The following is a 20,082-nucleotide window of genomic DNA, read 5'->3' on the forward strand; positions in this document are numbered from 1 at the left end:
TGGGGCTAAATTCAGATTATTTTATGCTCCGTGGATATGAAAGAAGCATTGAAAAAAAAAAATTAAGCCTTAATGCAGATTTGGTATAAAAACACAAATATACTCCATTTTCCATTATATCCCATTGGAAGGTCAAATCCCCGCTCCCAAACAATGAAACATTTGAAAGAAGCATTATTTTCTGGGAATTACTTTCAGAAATTCTTTCACGAAGGCCTCAAGCAGAGCCGCGTACAGTGGCGCAGCGGTAGAGTTGCTGCCTCCCAGCGGTAACGACCCAAGTTCGATCCAGCCTAGGGGTACGGAGTTTGTACGTTCTCCCTGTGACCGCGTGGGTTTTCTCCGGGTGCTCCGGTTTCCTCCCACACTTCAAAGACGTGCGGGTTTGCAGGTTAATTGGCTTCGGTAAAATTTGAACAGCCTTGTCCCAGGTTACGAGTTCATTCCAAGAGCTCTCCCGAGTTTAAAAAAAAATCAAACTCGTGGTAAGCACAGAGGATGAACGTAGCGGGTACGTCGGAGCTCGGGGACGTCTCTTAGCGGCTCGGAACGCTAACGGCAGGTACTCGGGAAACGCGATAAACTCGGGAGGAAAGCTCGGGGACGTCTCTTAGCGCTAACGGCAGGTACTCGGGAAGACTCACTAACGGCAGGTGAGCACGGGAAGACTGGTGAAGATTTTTCAACATGTTGAAAAATGTCCACGAGAGCCCCGAGTACCGACGAGTGGCCATTACTGTAAATCTCCGAGTTCGAATCAGGGCCAACTTGGGGAGAACTCTTGGAATGAACTCGTACCGTGGGGCAGGGGTTTAAATTGTCCCTCGTGTGTGTAGGATGGTGCTCGTGGGGTCGCTGGTCGGCACGGAATCGGTGGGCTGAAGGGCCAGTTTCCCCGCTGTATCTCTAAAGTCTAAAGTAAAGTCTTGTACACACACACACATTAAGGCTGGTGTCATTTTTTTACCCGAGCAGGAAAGACATTTTTTAAATTATAAAGTGCACTTGAAAATGTTTTGTTTAAGAAGGAACTGCAGATGCTGGAAAATCGAAGGTAGACAAAAATGCTGGAGAAACTCAGCGGGTGAGGCAGCATCTATGGAGCGAAGGAAATAGGCAACGTTTCGGAAAAATGTTTTTCTCTCTTGATGCTCTCCTATGTCCATCGATGTGCAAATATTTATTCTTGACTTATGTATTTAAATCCCACTCTGGAGCTTGAAATCATCGTGGCCAGTGCCTCCTTGTGCAGCACACACACACTCTCTGGGCAATTGACGGAGGGCTAATTAACCCACAAACCCGCAGGTCTTTGGGATGTGGGAGGAAACCGGGGCACCCGGAGGAAGCCCACGCGGTCACGGGGGAGAACGTGCGAACTCCACACACACAGCACCCGAGGTCAGGATCGAACCTGGGTCACTGGCACTGTGGGACAGCGGCTCTGTGCCGACCTTTGCGAAGATTTGCTCTCCCTACTGTTTTCAGAGATACAGCACGGAAACAAGACCTTCGGCCCAACATGCCCATGTACCAATATGCCCATCTACACTAGCCCCACTTTCCTGCATTTGGCCCGTATACCTCTAAACCTTTCCTATCCATGTACCTGTCCAAGTGTCTGTTGAATGTTGCGATAGTCCCTGCCTCAACCACCTCCTCTGGCAACTCGCTCTATATACCCACCACTAGAATGATTCGAAGTTCCAGTGATCATGCTTGGTCATTGACTTGTTGCTAACTAACCAGTTAGCCCATCATGTCCATATCAGCTTTCCCAAACAATATCCTATTAGTACCAGCTTTCTTTTTCCCCATGTTTGCACACATGGTCATTTTTCAAGAGCATATTTAATTTCCTTTTGAAAGTTCAATGTTATCAATTATCCTGGCATTTAACATGTCACAGGTTTGACTGGCATGCAGAGTGCAGAGTGTTCCTAGTTCTCAAAAGTTGGCCGATCTTCCTTTCTGCTTTGCGTTGATATCCGAGGTGCTTTGTAAGTTGACTCAGTAGGCTCTGCTGTAAGACTGTAACACGTGTGTTTCTGGCCCTTGTTACATAGTGCTCTCAGAAATGGCTGGTGACACCACCAGAGTTTTAATCTTCAGGCAAATTTCAGATCCTGCACAGAAGAATTTGGAAATACAGCGCGGAAACAGGCCCTTCGGCCCACCGAGTCCGCGCCGACCAGCGATCCCCGCACACTAGCATGACCCTACACACACTAGTGACAATTTCACAATTAAAAAAAAAAAACCCAAAAACCAATTGGCCTACAAACCTGCACGTCTTTGGAGTTTGGGAGGAAACAGGGGCACCTGGAGGAAACCCACGCAGGTCACGGGGAGAACGTGCAAACACCGTACAGACAGCACAGACAGTCAGGATCTCTGGTGCTGTGAGGCAGCAGCTCTACCCGCTGCACCATTGGAATAGAACGCCACTTTATCTGGCTTTGAATATGTAGGGTTTCCTAAAGTGCACCTCCCTAATGAGGCTCATCCATTGTTTACTGTTCCTGAAGCCTCACAGATTATACTTTTAGACTTCAGAGATACATCGCAGAAAATTGTGTGCAGTTTTGGTCCCCTCATTTGAGGAAGGACATTCTTGCCATTGAGGGAGTGCAGCGTAGGTTTACCAGGTTAATTCCTGGGATGACTGTCATATGCTGAGAGAATGGAGCAGCTGGGTTTGTACACTCTGGAGTTTAGAAGGATGAGAGGTGATCTCATTGAAACATATAAGATTGTTAAGGGCTTGGAAACGCTAGAGGCAGGAAACATGTTCCCGATGTTGGGGGAGTCCAGAACCCGGGGCCACAGTTTAAGAATAAGGGGTAAGCCATTTAGAACGGAGACGAGGAAACACTTTTTCTCACAGAGAGAGGTGAGTCTGTGGAATTCTCTGCCTCAGAGGGCGGTGGAGGCCGGTTCTCTGGATGCTTTGAAGAGAGAGCTAGATAGGGCTCTTAAAAATAGCGGAGTCAGGGGATATGGGGAGAAGGCAGGAACGGGGTACTGATAGGGGATGATCAGCCATGATCACATTGAATGGCTCGAAGGACCAAATGGCCTACTCCTGCACCTATTGTCTATTGTCTATTGAAACAGGCCCTTCGGCCCACCCAGTCCATGCCGACCAACGATCACCCTGTACACTAGCACTATCCTACACACACTGGGGACCATTGACAAGTGTGGGGGGAAACCGGCGCACCCAGGGAAAACCCACGCGGTCCCGGGGAGAACGTGCAAACTCCACACAGACAGCACCCTAGCGAGTGATAGGTGGATACAGGTGAAGGGGGGTTTGATTGCCAGATGGGTGGACAGAGGCTGGAGATGAATAGGAGACAAAAGGGCGAAAGACAAGGAGGAAACAGGAGCGAAATGTGAAGGTGGAGGAAAGGTTACAGCTGGAAGGGGATGTATCATGTTGGCAGAACATTCAGTTCCGAAATGGTTGAAACGAGAGAGGGGGTTAGGGCGATATTACTTGAAATTGGAGAATTGGAGAAGATGCAACACCTGTCCCTGTACCTCTCCCCTCGACTCTGTCCAGGGACCCCGACAGTCCTTTCAGGTGAGGCTGAGGTTCACTTGTACCTCCCCCAACCTCATCTGCTGTATCTGCTGTTCCGGGTGTGGGCTCCTATACATCGGCAAGACCAAGCGCAGACTGGCCGATCGTTTCGCTGAAGAAAGGAAAAAGGAAAAGGAGGAGCCTGAGGGCTGTTAAGGAGAGCTGAGAAGGGAAGGAGACAGCAAGGGAGAATTGAATTCTCCAATTTGCTGTAGCCCTTGCTGTCTCCTCCCCTCTCAACTCTCCCTCTGCCCCCGGGCTCCTCCTCTTCCTTTCCCCTTTCTTCTCCCCACCCTGCATCAGTCTGAAGAAGGGTTTCGGGACGAAACGTCGCCTATTTCCTTCGCTCCATAGATGCTGCCGCACCCGCTGAGTTTCTCCAGCACTTCTGTCTACGATAGATCTGCCATGGCTGAATGGCGGAGTAGACTTGATGGGCCGTAAAATGGGCCCCATTCTGCTCCTATGACTTGTGAACCTAACGAAAACCAGGGAGAACGTCCAAACTCCGCACACGGGCAGGAACGAACCGGGGTGAGGCAGCAGCACTACCCGCAGCACTGCCCGAGGTAGAAAGGATGAACTTATGAATGGGAAGACAGCGAAACAGATGGGGAGGGGGAGGGGGTGGCAAACAGTAATATCACACTTGCATTATCACAACAAAATTTAAAATCAACCCCAGTTATGGTTAAGGTTCAAATAATGAGTCAAATACCTTGAAGAAGCCTTTGCATCCTTCACAGGTCCGCACACCATAATGTTGGCATGAAGCATTATCCCCGCACACAGCACACTGACCTTCACTGGAGGGGGCGTTCCGGGCAGGCGGAGAGGGGATGGGGTTATCAATTACAATGGGACTGTCCAAGATCCGCGCTCCATGGTCCATAGGCAAGGGGGGGAAAGTCATGGAGGCTTGGTTGGCGATATCATAAGACATGGTGTCGACTAGCTGGTGGACAGTATTGGGTCCGTGGGGGCGTGCGTCCAGCCTCATGTGGCAATGCGGACCAGGGGACTCCGAGGGCAACTGCTTGAAGGAGAAGAAGGAAAGCTGGGAAACATTCTTAGGCTGATCCAACAAGTGGTCCACCTCCCCGTACTGGAGCGAATGATGAGGGAAAGCATCGTCCCAAATCGACACTTGCTGCATCTGGAAACCAGGGGTTGAAGATGCCGGGATGGAGCAGGACCCGTTGTAGTACTGCGAAGGTCCACACGGAGGCGTCACCTCCTCCAAGTGCATGTTGATCGAACCCGGGTAACAGCCGAACATTTGAACGTCCTCCATTTTGAATGGCGACTGCTGGTTGGAAACCATTAGTTGGTACAGATAGGCGTCAAAGTCGCCATTGTTGCTGTCAATGAAGGTGTTGAAGCTGGGCAAAGAGGTGGTGGCGGCAATCTCCGTGGCAGAGAGGTCCATGCCAAACTTGACAAACTCCGAAGTCAAAAAGTCAGAAGGGTGGTCTTCGTAGGAGCCCCCACATTGTGGCATCGTCGCATATTGTGCCTGAAGACAAGGCATCTCTGAAAGCAGAACACAGCAGAGTCATGTCACCGACTGTTCCAGTCCCCCTTCACCAACATAACTTCAGAAATACCGACCACGCACCGGGTGAAAATAGAATGACAAAGATCGCATTGAACCACAAGGATGAAGGGTTAATTTATTGAGACCGTCGTGCGTTTTACACATCAACACCACTCTTAATTTGATAACGTGTTTGTCTAACTGTGGGGAGTTTGTACGGTCCCCATCGAGGGGAACTCCCTTCCATCGAGGGGATCTATCGCAGTCGCTGCCTCAAAAAGGCTGGCAGTCTCATCAAAGACCCACACACCATCCTGGCCACACACTCATCTCTCCCTGCTGCCTTCAGGTAGAAGGTACAGGAGCCTGAAGACTGCAACGTCCAGGTTCAGGAATAGCTACTTCCCCACAGCCATCAGGCTATTAAACCTGGCTCGGACAAAAATCAGAACATTAATAACCCATAATCTGTTTATTTGCCCTTTATCAGTTTATTTATTCATGTGTGTATATTATATATATTTATATAATGGTATATGGACACACTGATCTGTTTTGTAGTCAATGCCACCTATGTTCTGAAGAAGGGTTTCGGTCCGAAACGTTGCCTATTTCCTTCGCTCTATAGATGCTGCTGCACCCGCTGAGTTTCTCCAGCTTTTTTGTGTAACCTTCGATTCTCCAGCATCTGCAGTTCCTTCTTAAATGCCACCTATGTTCTGTTGTGCTGAAGCAAAGCAAGAATTTCATTGTCCTATCAGGGACACATGACAATAAACTCACTTGAATCTCTCCCAGTGACACAAGTTCATAAGTTATAGGAGCAGAATCAGGCCATTCAGCCCATCAGGTCTACTCCGCCATTCAATCATGGCTGATTTCTCTCTCTCTCTCCCTCTCAACCCCATTCTCCTGCCTTTGCCCCATAACTTGTGACCTGCGTGGTTTTTCTCCGGGTGCTCAGGTTTCCTCCCACGCTCCAAAGACGTGCAGGTTTGTAGGTTAATTGGCTTGGTGTAAATGTAACTTGTCCCGAGTGTGTCTAGGATAGTGTTAATATGCGGGGATCGCTGGTCGGCACGGACTCGGTGGGCCAAAGGGCCTGTTTCTGCGCTGTATCTCGAAACTAAACTAGGCTGCTGTCCAAGCAACGGTGTTGGCGGCATGACAGCAGACAGTCCAAGTACACACACAAGTGCCATTTGTCAGCACAGTGATATAGAAGTAGAAATATCAAAGCCCATGTCATCTCCTTCACAAACATTGATAGCTGCTGTTGGAAAAAATATGCTCAACTTGCAGGGGCACTGACAGAGTGACACAGCGTAGAAGCGAGCCCTTCGGCCCAACTTGCCCACACCGGCCAACATGCCCCATCCACACGAGCCCCACCTGCCTGCCCATATCCCTCTAAATCCCAGTTCAATCCCGAACCAGGGGCCACACACACAGTTTAAGAATAAGGAGGAAGCCATTTAGAACGGAGACGATGAAACACTTTTTCTCACTGAGAGTTGTGAGTCTGTGGAATTCTCTGCCTCAGAGGGCGGGGGAGGCAGGTTCTCTGGATGCTTTCAAGAGAGAGCTAGATAGAGCTCTTAAAGATAGCGGAGTGAGGGGATATGGGGAGAAGGCAGGAACGGGGAACTGATTGGGGATGATCAGCCATGATCACATTGAATGGCGGTGCTGGTGCTGGCTCGAAGGGCCGAATGGCCTACTCCTGCACCTATTGTCTATTGTCATAAATCTTTCCTATCCATGTACTAGGCCAAGTGTTTTGTATTTAAACATTACGATTGCAGCTGCCTCAGCTACCTCCTCCGGCAGCTCGTTCCATACTCCTGCCATCCTTTGTGCAAGAATAGGATGCCCCTTGGTCTCCTATTCAATCTTTCCCCCTTCACTTTAAACCTATGCTTAGTGTTTGGACATGCAGATGTCTGAAATTGACACCAGTAAAAAGATAGCAACATATAAATAGAAAGGGCCTATATATTCCCTCCAGCCCGCTCCCATTCAAAGCTGATCAATATCAACTTGATTTACAATCCTCGTTTCCCTAAGGCATAATCCCATCACTTAATAAATGTCACACGTTCTCAGTTTTAAGATGTTTAAGTCACCCCCCCCCCCCCCCCCCCCCCCATCCGTTCCACTGAAGATTGCTTCTCCAATATCAAACATTTCATTTCATTTAGAACGCCTTTTAAGGCTCAGACACACAAGGGAACTGCAGATGCTGGAATCTTGCATAGAACACAGAAAGCTGGGGTAACTCAGCAGATCAGGCAGCATCTGTGGGGGTAAATGAACAGGCGACGTGTCGGGTCAAGGCCATTCGTCAGACTGATTGGAGTGCTGGGGGGGGGGGGAGAAAGCTGCGAAGGAACTGCAGATGCTGGTTTAAAGCGAAGATAGACACAAAAAGCTGGAGTAACTCAGTGGGACAGGCAGCATCTCTGGAGAGAAGGAATGGGTGACGTTTTGGGTCGAGACCCTTCTTCAGACCCTTCTTCAGGGAAGGAGAGCTGGATGGGCTTTGCAGGATGGGACGATGGGAGTAGCAGGAACAGGGTACTGATTCTGGATGATCAGCAGTGATCATATTGAATGGCAGTGCTGGTTTCGAAGGGCCGAATGGCCTATGTTCTATGTTTGTGAGACCACACCTGGAGTATTGTGTACAGTTTTGGTCTCCTAATCTGAGGAAAGACATTCTTGCCATAGAGGAAGTGCAGAGAAGGTTCACCAGACTGATTCCTGGGATGGCAGGACTTTCATATGAGGAAAGACTGGATAGACTCGGCTTGTACTCGCTAGAATTTAGAAGATTGAGGGGGGATCTTATAGAAACTTACAAAATTCTTAAGGGGTTGGACAGGCTAGATGCAGGAAGATTGTTCCCGATGTTGGGGAAGTCCAGAACAAGGGGTCACAGTTTAAGGATAAGGGGGAAATCCTTTAGGACCGAGATGAGAAAAACATTTTTCACACAGAGAGTGGTGAATCTGTGGAATTATCTGCCACAGAAGGTAGTTGAGGCCACAGTTCATTGGCTATATTTAAGAGGGAGTTAGATGTGGCCCTTGTGGCTAAAGGGATCAGGGGGTATGGAGAGAAGGCAGGTACGGGATACTGAGTTGGATGATCAGCCATGATCATATTGAATGGCGGTGCAGGCTCGAAGGGCCGAATGGCCTCTACGCCTGCACCTATTTTCTATGTTTCTATGTAGCGTCAGGCTGAACAACCAGACAGTGTTGCCTAGGCCATGATGGTATGGAGCGGACATTTCACTGGTCTACTGCGGAGGTTCGATCTCCTGGGGATGACTTTACTTTCTCTCAGTGACTCAGACTTCCTTCCTCAGTTGTAAGTTTGTATGTACTTATCTATGGAGATAAGTACATACAAACACCACCAATAACAGCCACCCACTCGAAACCCAAAGCGGAACCGCCCACATTGCAGCGCCTCACTGCGTTATCACGAGTGCCATCTCTCAGATGAGCAAAGAGAAAAAAACGCAAAGCGCTGGAGGAACTCAGCGGGTCAGGCAGCGACTGTGGAGGGAATGATCAGACGATGATTCGGGTCGGGATCCTTCTTCAAAGGAGATTTAGCTCTTGGGGCTAACGGAATCAAGGGATGGGGGGGGGGGGGGGGGGGGTGGAAACAGGAGCGAGATACTGATTCAGGATGATCAGCCATGATCTTATTGAATGGCGATGGGGAGAGAGGGGACGCAAGGGTTAACTGAAATTAGGGAAATCAATATTCATACCGCTGGGGTGTAAGCTGCCTGAGCGAAATATGAGGAGCTGTTCCTCCAACTTGCGTGTGGTCTTACTCTGACTTAGAGATTGGGACCCAAACAGCGGCAGGCATGACCATCAATCCAGATAATCGTCTGGGATAAGCATGAGTTATGGTGTCATTACTCAATCATTGCTGCTATCATCTGAGCCAGGATTTCCATAATGCTGGTCTGCAGTTCTACTCAAGTCGACTCTGCAAGAAATTCACAAGTCTGCAAAAAAAAAGTGCAGGTGGATACAAAGTGCTGGAATAACTCAGGTAGCATCTCTGTAGAAAAAGGAGGTGGGCGTTTCAGGTTCAGGTTCAGGTTCAGGTCGGGACCCTTCTTCAGACTCTGCACCAAAGATAGACTGAGAGTGCTCGATTAACTCAGCGGGTCAGGCAGCATCTCGGGAGAAAAAGGACGGCTGACGTTCCGACTCAACCAGTCTGCCAGGGGTCATTTGTTGCCGGCCCGGATTTGCCCTGGTCTTTTCGCCTCCTTGTCCAGCTCTTCCGGGTTTTCTCCCCCATCCCAAAGACGTGCGGGTTTGTAGGTTAACCGGGCCCCTCTGTAAATTGTCCCTGGTGTGCAGGGAGTGGGTGAGGAAGTGGGATAACATAGAACTAGTGTGAGCGGGCGATCGATGGTCGGAGTGGACTCGATGGGCCGAAGGGCCTGTGTCCATGCTGTATCTAAGAGGGAGTTAGAGGGAGTAAGATGGAGTCCATGCTATATTTAAGAGGGAGTTAGATGTGGCCCTTGTGGCTAAGGGGATCAGGGGGTATGGAGAGAAGGCAGGTACGGGATACTGAGTTGGATGATCAGCCATGATCATATTGAATGGCGGTGCAGGCTCGAAGGGCCGAATGGCCTACTCCTGCACCTAATTTCCATGTTTTCTATGTTTCTATGTATCTCCAAACTAATGTCAACTAACAATATCATTGCCCGCATTTTCCCTTCAGTTAAATACGTAACTCTTCATGTTTTTGGTCCATAGGATGAAAAAAAATAATTAGAGGTTGCAAAAAAATTAAATGTATTTTTCATATTCTTTTTTAAATATATAGTTCCGCTGATCTCTGCACATTATTCATTCTCACCAGCTGAATCTGCACCTCCTTTGCTACCTCTTTTAAAGCACCTTGATGCATCCCGCAAGTTATTTCTAAGATAGACACAAAAAGCTGGAGTAACTCAGCGGGACAGGCAGCATCACTGGAGAGAAGGAATGGGTGACGTTTCGGGTCGAGGCTCTTCTTCAGATTATTCCAGCTGTTTGTGTTTATCTTCGGTTTAAGCCAACATCTGCAGTTCTTTCCTGGTTAACTCATCCCTTCCCACCCAAACCACCCCCTCCCCCAGGTACCTTCCCCTGCAACCGCAGAAGATGCAACACCTGTTGCTATACCTCCTCCCTCGACTCTGTCCAGAGACCCCGACAGTCCTTTCAGGTTAGGCCGAGATTCACTTGCACCTCCTCCAACCTCGTCTACTGTATCCGCTGTTCAAGATGTGGACTCTTATACATCGGCGGGCGAGACCAAACGCAGACTGGGCGATCGTTCCGCGGAACACATTCGCTCAGCCCGCCTGAACCAACCTGATCTCCCGGTTGCCAAACACTTTAATTCCCCTCCCCATTCCCACTATGACCTTTCTGTCCTGGGCCTCTCCATTGTCAGAGTGAGGCTAAACGCAGATTGGAGGAACAGCATCTCATATTTCGCTTGGGCAGCTTACACCCCAGTGGTATGAATATTGATTTCTCTCACTTCAGGTAGCCCCAGCATTCCCTCTCTCTCTCTCTATCCCTCCCCCACCCAAGTCACACCAGCTTCTCGTTCTCACCCAACAAACAGCTAACAACGGCCTGTTTCCTTCATCACCGTTACTTTTTTTGCATATCTTTCATGCATTGTTCTTTATCTCGCTACAACACCGTCTATATCTCTTGTTTCCCTTATCCCTAACCAGTCTGAAGAAGGGTCTCGACCCAAAACGTGGGGTGGGAGATTGCAACCTTCACGTAGACCACCGTGTTTCGACGAATGCAATCAACCTGCCGTGCGCAATCAAATAAGATCAAATAGAACAAGTTGTCCTACAACTTTAGGCTGTGCACGCCATACGTCACCCATTCCTTCTCTCCAGAGATGCTGCCTGTCCCGCTGAGTCACTCTAGCTTTTTGTGTCTATCTTCGGGTTAAACCAGCATCTGCAGTTCCTTTCCTATACACATTATTTCTGTTGCAAGATCGCCAGCAACGTGCGATAAGGACAACATTTCGGGCTCAAGATATTTTGTGCACACAAAATATCACCATTTAGAATCCAAGAGGCTGAATGTGCTGATTGTGCTTTTCTAACAAACCTTCCGATAAGATGTTAACACACTTTCCATCCCCCTCCCATTCCGAATCCGACCTTTCTGTCCTGGGCCTCTTCCATGGCCAGAGTGAGCAACACCGTAAATTGGAGGAGCAGCACCTCATATTCCGCTTGGGCAGTCTGCACCCCAGCGGCAGGAACATTGAATTCTCTAATTTCAGGTATTCCCTTCTTTCTCCTCCCCTTCCTGTTTTTTCACACACAGAGAGTGGTGAATCTCTGGAACTCTCTGCCGCAGAGGGTAGCCGAGGCCAGTTCATTGGCTATATTTAAGAGGGAGTTAGATGTGGCCCTTGTGGCTAAGGGGATCAGAGGGTATGGGGAGAAGGCAGGTACGGGATACTGAGTTGGATGATCAGCCATGATCATATTGAATGGCGGTGCAGGCTCGAAGGGCCGAATGGCCTACTCCTGCACCTAATTTCTATGTTTTTATGTTTCCCAGATCTCCCTCAGCCCACTGGACCCACCTCTTCCTTTCTTCTTCCCCCCACCCTCACATCAGTCTGAAGAAGGGTCTCGACTATTTCCTTCGCTCCATAGATGCTGCCTCACCCGCTGAGTTTCTCCAGCATTTTTGTCTACCTTCGATTTTCCAGCGTCCGCAGTTCCTTCTTAAACACTTTCCAACAGGATGTTTTTTCTAATTCCTAAATGGCATCGATGTTCCTTGTTGCCTGATAAACACAAACTTGGGAGAAAGTTGCAACTGTGGCACAAACACTTCGTGCAGTCATGTTAAATGTGTGGAGGCGGCATCGGGCACTGTAGTGCCACCCAAATATGCCAGCCTGCCTGGTACCCGCATCTTCCAATCTCTAATGAGGTAGCTCTAACCAGGCAGTGGGGGGGGGGAGGTACTTTAGTTTAGAGATACAGCATGGAAACAGGCCCTTCGGCCCCCCCGAGACTGCGCCGACTAGCAATCCACGCACCTTAACCCTACACACACCAGGGACAATTTTACATTTATGCCAAGCCAATTAGCATACAAACCTGTAGGTCTTTGGAGTGTGGGAGGAAACCAAGGTCCCGGAGAAAACCCACGCATGTCACGGGAAGAACGTGCAAACTCCATACAGACAGCACCCGTGGTCAGGATCAAACCCAGTCTCTGGCTGTAAGGCAGCAACTCTACCGCTGCACCACCAGAAGGAGGAGAGGGGGTAAACATATGTGCAGGAGGATTCTGAGCCTCCGCATATCTCACGGCAGTGACCGCTACACAAAACATGGTCATTGACAGGGCCCTGGGGAGTGTTGTACAATAGAGAGACCAGGGTGCACAAGTACATCTTGCCCTTAAAGTGGCAACACAGGGATACCAGCTGGTGAAGGAAGACTGGGTCTTGAGTACAACGGTTCGGGTTGTGTAGGAACTTAGTGGGACCATATGGGGCATAGAGTCTGGTCACTCGATTATGGGAAGAATGAGACTAAGCTAGAGAGGGTGCAGAAAAGATTCACAAGGATGTTGCTTGGTCTGGAAGGCTTCAGTTCTCAAGGGCCTGTCCCACTTGGGCCGTCACTTACGCGACAGGCCGGTAGTGACTGACGCGCGACGGTCGCGTGCGTCATCATGCGTCCGCACAGCCGTCTGGAGCGCGTGACGTCATTTGAAGATAGACACAAAATGCTGGAGTAACTCAGCGGGACCGGCAGCATCTCTGGAGAGAAGGAATGGGTGATGTTTCAGACTGAAGACTGAAAAAGGGTCTCGACCCGAAACGTCACCCATTCCTTCTCTCCAGAGATGCTGCCTGTCCCGCTGAGTTACTCCTGCATTTTGTCTATCTTCAATTTTCTTGGCCCCGCTCTGGGAGTAGAAGTGGGGGTGGATCCGGATTTACAACGGCCGTGAGCCCCAGGCCCAGTTCGACGTTTCTGCTGCTGTTGGAGGTGAGACGTCGCGCCACGTCAGGGTCTAAGAGAGAGTGTGGATTCAGCTAGGAGCGAAGGAAGCTGAGCGGTGACCTTATCGAGGGTTATAAAACCACGAAGAACACAGATAAAGTGGTAGGTCGCAGTCTATTTCCCAGGGCAGGGGAGTTAAAAACTACAGAGCATGTTTAAGAGGGGAAAGATTTAATAGGAACCTGAGGGGCAACATTTAGATAGCATGAATGCACAAGAGTTTTTACCTAGAGTTGGGGAATCAAGAACCAGGGGACATAGGTTTAAGGTGAGAGGGGAAAGGGGAAATATGTAAGGGCTTGGACACGCTAGAGGCAGGAAATGTTCCCGATGTTGGGGGAGTCCAGAACCAGGGGCCACACACAGTTTAAGAATAACGAGTAAGCCATTTAGAACGGAGACGAGGAAACACTTTTTCACACAGAGAGTGGTGAGTCTGTGGAATTCTCTGCCTCAGAGGGCGGTGGAGGCGGGTTCTCTGGATGCTTTCAAGAGAGAGCTAGATAGGGCTCTTAAAAATAGCAGAGTCAGGGGATATGGGGAGAAGGCAGGAACGGGGTAGTGATTGGGGATGATCAGCCATGATCACATTGAATGGCGGTGCTGGCTCGAAGGGCCGAATGGCCTCTACTCCTGCACCTATTGTCTATTAATAAGAACCCGAGTGGCAATATTTAGATAGCGTGAATTACCTGGAGTAGGGGAATCAAGAACCAGGGGACATAGGTTTAAGGTGAGAGGGGAAAGATTGAATAGGAATCTGAGGGGCAACCGTTTCACACAGTAGGTGGTGGGTGTGTGGAACGAGCTGCCAGCGGAGGTGGTCTGAAAAATATCCAAAGCTAACAGAATGGTCCCAAAAGTTGCCACTAATTCCCATTATCCCCCCCCCCCCCCCCCTCCCCCCCCACCCCAAAGCACTTTGAGGGCTAAAAACGGCTGGCCCAAACATTGCCGCACATTCAAACTGATAATGCCATCGACTCAAGTGATTCATAACTAATGCCACATCCCGTCTGTAAGTAAGTAAGTAAGTAAGTTTATTGGCCAAGTATTCACATACAAGGAATTTGCCTTGGTGCTCCACCCACAAGTAACTACATGACACACAGCGACAGTTACCAATGACTCAGAAAACACTAAACATTAATAATAATAAAACATGAATGATAGAACACCACTGATCAAGCATGTGAACCAACAAAATACCAGATCAAAGGGAGGCTACAGACTTTTGGCTTGTTGAGTAGAGCAACTACTGGTGGATAAAAACTGTTTTTGTGTCCTTAACACAAGAGGCTGGCCATCCAAGACATTAATAATAGCCAGCACACTAGATGCACTGCCGTTCTGCAACACATTCATGCTTTAAGGATAAGGGGGAAATCCTTTAAAACCGAGATGAGAAGAACTTTTTTCACACAGAGAGTGGTGAATCTCTGGAACTCTCTGCCACAGAGGGTAGTTGAGGCCAGTTCATTGGCTATATTTAAGAGGGAGTTAGATGTGGCCCTTGTGGCTAAGGGGATCAGGGGTATGGAGAGAAGGCAGGTACGGGATACTGAGTTGGATGATCAGCCATGATCATATTGAATGGCGGTGCAGGCTCGAAGGGCCGAATGGCCTACTCCTGCACCTAATTTCTATGTTTCTATGTTTCTATGTTTAGTTTGGTTTATGAATGTCACATGTACCGAGGTACAGCGAAAAACATTTGTCGTGTGCTATCCAGTCAAAGAAAAGACTGTGTTTAAGAAGGAACTGCAGATGCTGGAGAATCGAAGGTTACACAAAAAAAGCTGGAGAAACTCAGCGGGTGCAGCAGCATCTATGGAGCGAAGGAAATAGGCAACGTTTCGGGCCGAAGAAGGGTTTCGAAACGTTGCCTATTTCGCTCCATAGATGCTGCTGCACCCGCTGAGTTTCTCCAGCTTTTTTGTGTACCTAAAGAAAAGACTGTACATGATTGATTACAATCGAGCCGTCCACAGTGTACAGATACAAGATAAAGGATATAACATTTAGGCAACTGGGTTGTTATCAAGCAACTGCACTCTCCTGTCACTAACCAGGGAGCGGCCATGAGCTGCCGTCTACCTCATTAGAGACCCACGGACTATCTTTAATCGGGCTTTACCTAGCACTAAACGTTATTCATAGAAACATAGACAATAGGTGCAGGAGTAGAGGCCATTCGGCCCTTCGAGCCAGCACCGCCATTCATTGTGATCATGGCTGATCGTCCCCAATCAATAACCCGTGCCTGCCTTCTCCCCATATCCCTCGAGTTGCCCGCTTAGTTACTCCAGCACTTTGCGCTTTTTTTTTGGAGTATGGTTTGCATGGTTATGGGGGAAAAAACAAACAAACACGTATAATCAGACTAACAAGATAGCTCAACTCGGAGCTGGAAACGACTCAAATGTCAAATGGCCCAATTCTGCAAAGTAACGACTATCTCAAGGAGACGACTTCAGAGTTTGGAGGGGAGTGGGGCGGACCAGAAGCAGAGAACGGTGTCGCAGCGGTAGAGTTGCTGCCTTAAAGCGCCAGAGAGCCCGGCTCGATCCCAACCATGGCTGCTGTCTGTACGGAGTTTGATCCATTTATCCTGGATCTGTACACGGTGGACGGCGCGATTGTAATCTAGTGCAGTCTTTGCACTCACTGGATAGCAGGCAACAAAAAAGCTTTTCATTGTAAATCGGTGCAATTGACAATTGTGAATGAAGCACAAGGCAAAGTCCGATTAAAGATGGTACAGAGGTCTCCAGTGAGCTCGGTGGGAGGTCAGGTGGGAGGTCAGGACCACACTCCAGCTGCTGAGAGAACAGTTCAGTTGCCTGATACTACACTAACACACTTTCAAATAAGATGTTTTTAAATCACTGACTGCTTTTAAATCAAGCTGGGGTTTTTAAACAGTCAATGGGACACTTTGAAAAGTAAAAGTATCACTGCTCTTTAAGGCACACGATCAAAGTGGCGATGGGTTTCATATTACTAGCTGTAAAGGCACCTGTTAATCTGCTTAGATTTACACTTGTCACCAGCCATTCTCCCAGTGGTCAAAATACCTTCGGCAAGAAGGCATACCATGGATTTCACAATTAATACATATTTCCTCTCTTAAATATTCAGCATACATTTGTATTTCAAAATATTTTATATATCCAATTTGGTCACACACATGCATTTTCTTGGTTTAAAATTAAAAATCATCTGTATATCAAAAACAGGTCCACAGTGGAGAGCATGCTGACCGGTTGCATCGTGGCTTGGTTCGGCAACTTGAGCGCCCTGGAGAGGAAAAGACTACAAACAAGTTGTAAACACTGCCCAGTCCATCATCGGCTCTGACCTCCCCACAATCGAGGGGATCTATCGCAGTCGCTGCCTCAAAAAGGCCAGCAGCATCATCAAGGACCCACACCATCCTGGCCACACACTCATCTCTCCGCTGCCTCCAGGTAGAAGGTACAGGAGCCTGAAATCTGCAACATCCAGATTCAGGAATAGCTTCTTCCCCACAGCCATCAGACTATTAAACTCCTCAAACAAAAAGCTGAACTTTAATTAGCCTATTGCACTTTATATGCTTATTTGTGTGTGTGTGTGTGTATATATATTCAATGGTATATGGACACACTGATCTGTTCTGTATTTATGTAAATAACATCCGAGGTAGTTTAGTTGCTCGAGTCTCTTAGCCGTGCAGTTCAGTAAACCCCCAAACTAAAGTCCAGGTTTGGATTGAGTTAGGTGGTCTCCAGTAGACTCCAAGCAGGGAATGTTGGTATTGGCAGCAGCATTCCCTTCCATCCCTTCAATCCCTGCTGGGAAGTAGAAACTGGGTGGTTTTTGGTTCAGGAATTGGACTTAAGGTATGGCACTGTCTCTGGGTGAATTAGACCATAAGACTTCCCGCAGAATTAGGCCATTCAGCCCATCGAGTCTACTCCACCATTCTATCATGGCTGATCTATCTTTCCCTCTCAACCCCAATCTCCTGCCCTCTCCCCGTAATCTTCGACACCCTTCCTAATCGAGAACCTAGCATTCTCTGCCTTAAACATACCCAACGTCGTGGCCTCCATAGCCGTCTGTGGCAACGAATTCCGCAGATTCACCACCCTCTGTCTAAAGAACGGAAGGGTCTCGACCCGAAACGCCACCCATTCCTTCTCCCCGGAGATGCTGCCTGTCCCGCCGAGTGACTCCAGCATTTGGTCTCCATCTAAAGAAATCCCTCCTCGTCTCCATTTTGAACTGCTGGTCAATGCTCACTGCTCCAGACGTACAAACAGCCACTACTTGGGCAAGAATCTGGATATTGGCCAGCGCCAGAGGACCTGGAACTGTCTTCAGGAGAACGCTGCTGAAAGAATGAAGTGCTACTCATCTTTTGCAAGGGACCATGTCTAAAAATAAGACCACTTCTGGATTGCTGGCACACCTCACTGACTTGGTAGCAATCGCTCAGCTGTCTCAGACACCATCTTACCGGAGATCTCTTTTCTATTCCCCTCCCAATGTCATGTGTACTATTTTTGAGATGGTTTGCAATTTAAAAAAAACGCCTTCCATTCCCCCAACAATGCATTTCTCATAACTATCGCACGCAGAGAGTTACACCGTTGAGCAACTCAGTCGAATGACAGAGAGCTGAAGTGGACTCATGGCAAACTAATTTCCCCTAGTATTTACAGACAATTCATTCTCGGACTGCAGCAGGTCTTATTCCTCAGTAACTCTGCTAACCCGACCACGGGTCACACTGACTTTACCCTGCGAATCCCTGCCACCCTTCCCTCTTCTCCCTCTGCATGCTGATCCAAACGTTATGTTATCCTACACCCGCTTCTAAAACGACCAAACGGGAATTTTGTGCAGACATTACCAAACCAGAAGCTGGTCAAACTGTCAACATAAACGTCGCTTAAGATAGTGTAGAAATAATCCCGCAACTTTCCATTCACATTCTTTGACTTATTTTAACATTTACAAACAAAAAACCCAGTGGAAAAAAACACGTGCAAAGATAACATGACTTTTTTTTTAAACCCCGTACGAAAGAAAAAAACAAGACAGTACATACCTGGTGGCAATATGTATTTATCTGCTTTTTGGGGCTTTTTTAAAATGAAAAGAATCCAGATCAAAATGAGGTATAGATTTTTTTGTTTTAAATCCCAGAGGGTGTTTGCAGCTGCAGGTGTTGGTGTTGGTGGTGGTGGCTATAGTAGGAGTAGTGGTGGTGGTGTCGGGTTTGTGCCATCTGCCGATCTGTGATGGATCTGGGGCACTTATGCCTGACTGACTTCCTGCTTCTGGGAATCTCTCTTGTCAATTTCACTGTAATGAACAAGCTGTGACGTCAGGGGAGGGGGTGAAATTGACGGGGGGCGTGGCTTCACCGCCCTTCGCGCCCATTGGCCGCAGCCCCAGCCTCGGGCTGCCCCCCCCCCCTCCCCCCCGTGACGTCCGCGGGGCTCCAATGACGCACAGGGAGTTGTCTAAAGACAGCCCCGGGTGACAAAGGGAGTCCCCACCTGTGGACAGGTAGAACGAGAAGCCACAATTAGGAGCCCAAAAGACATCAGCATAGCGTGCGTGCATCTCATCTGCAGCCGTGGAAAGCTATGCAAACTATTTGGGGAATGGCATTGAGAGAGTCACGGCCCTACTCCGCCGACTAACAGCGTGGAAATTGCCCCCCTACGACCCAACTTGCCCACGCCGACCAACATAGAGCCATAGAGTGATACAGCGTGGAAACTGGCCATTCGGCCCAATTTGCCCACCACACCAGCCAACATAGAGTCATCTAGAGTGAGGCAGCATCTATGGAGCGAAGGAAATAGGCGACGGGTCTCGACCCGAAACGTCACCTATTTCCATCGCTCCATAGATGCTGCCTCACCCGCTGAGTTTCTCCAGCATTTTTGTCTACCTTCGATTTTCCAGCATCTGCAGTTCCTTCTTAAACATAGAGTCATAGGGTGATTTTTTTGAGTCTATCTTCAGCCTTACTGTGATGTTCCCTAGCTTTGCCCTCGCCTGCAAGCGATTGGTCGTATCTTTGTCTACCCCCCCCCCCATATCTAATCACTTTACAATTTAAAAATAACAAGTTCTGACCACGCCACCCTTCAGCGTTTTACAACTCTTTGTGGACTGGGTCATATCAGGGACAAAAGTGTACTTTCCTACTCGACGTCTGGTTGAAGCCACCTGCTTCACCGCTTGGCTGTGATACAGCTGAACTCCATACCCCTGCTCTATTAACAGAGCCAGTACACATGTACCATGCAGTCACCTTGAGAAGTATACTAGATCTGAAACTTAAAATAAAACAACACTTGATCTGGGGACTTAGAATCTACCCCTGTTTGTTGCTGATGTGGCCTGATGTCACTGTCTCTTAAATAGCCTGGCAGCCATGAGAGGGTCGATTCTCTGTCCTTGCAACAGATTCACCCTGACTACCACAGTAGCATCCAGTTAATCTGAGCAGCACTCCACACTCATTCAGTTACACAGCGCCGGAGAGCAGCAGACATGAACATGTTTAGCAACTGCCCTTGGAGAGGGTCCAGAGGAGGTTTACAGTTACAGTTTAGTTCATTGTCACGTGTGCCCAGGTACAGTGAAAAGCTTGTGTTGCGTGCTTACCAGCCAGTCAATCGAGCCGTTCACAGTGTGTGGATATATGATAAGGGAATAACGTTTAGTGCAAGGTAAAGCCAGCAAAGTCCGATCAAGGATAGTCCGAGGATCTCCAATGAGGTAGATAGTAGTTCAGCACTGCTCTCTGGTTGTGGTAGGATGGTTCAGTTGCCTGAT

At 48.5% G+C, this 20,082-nt stretch overlaps 1 protein-coding gene across 1 annotated transcript in view; it reads right to left on the reverse strand.

Annotated features, from left to right (window-relative positions):
* The window catches only part of LOC129714627 (nuclear receptor subfamily 4 group A member 1-like), a 39,920-nt gene extending 21,349 nt beyond the window's left edge, over positions 1-18,571 (reverse strand). Inside the window, exons 1-2 of the mRNA XM_055664323.1 lie at positions 18,335-18,571; positions 4,308-5,122 (exon numbers count right to left, since the gene is read on the reverse strand). Of these exons, the coding sequence (XP_055520298.1) occupies positions 4,308-5,120 (813 nt within the window). The 5' untranslated portion in view covers positions 5,121-5,122; positions 18,335-18,571. The remainder of the gene's footprint in view (positions 1-4,307; positions 5,123-18,334) is intronic.
* Positions 18,572-20,082: the final 1,511 nt, after the last annotated feature.

This window comes from Leucoraja erinacea, chromosome 40 (assembly GCF_028641065.1).
Source record: "Leucoraja erinacea ecotype New England chromosome 40, Leri_hhj_1, whole genome shotgun sequence".
Taxonomy (NCBI): Eukaryota; Metazoa; Chordata; class Chondrichthyes; order Rajiformes; family Rajidae; genus Leucoraja; species Leucoraja erinaceus.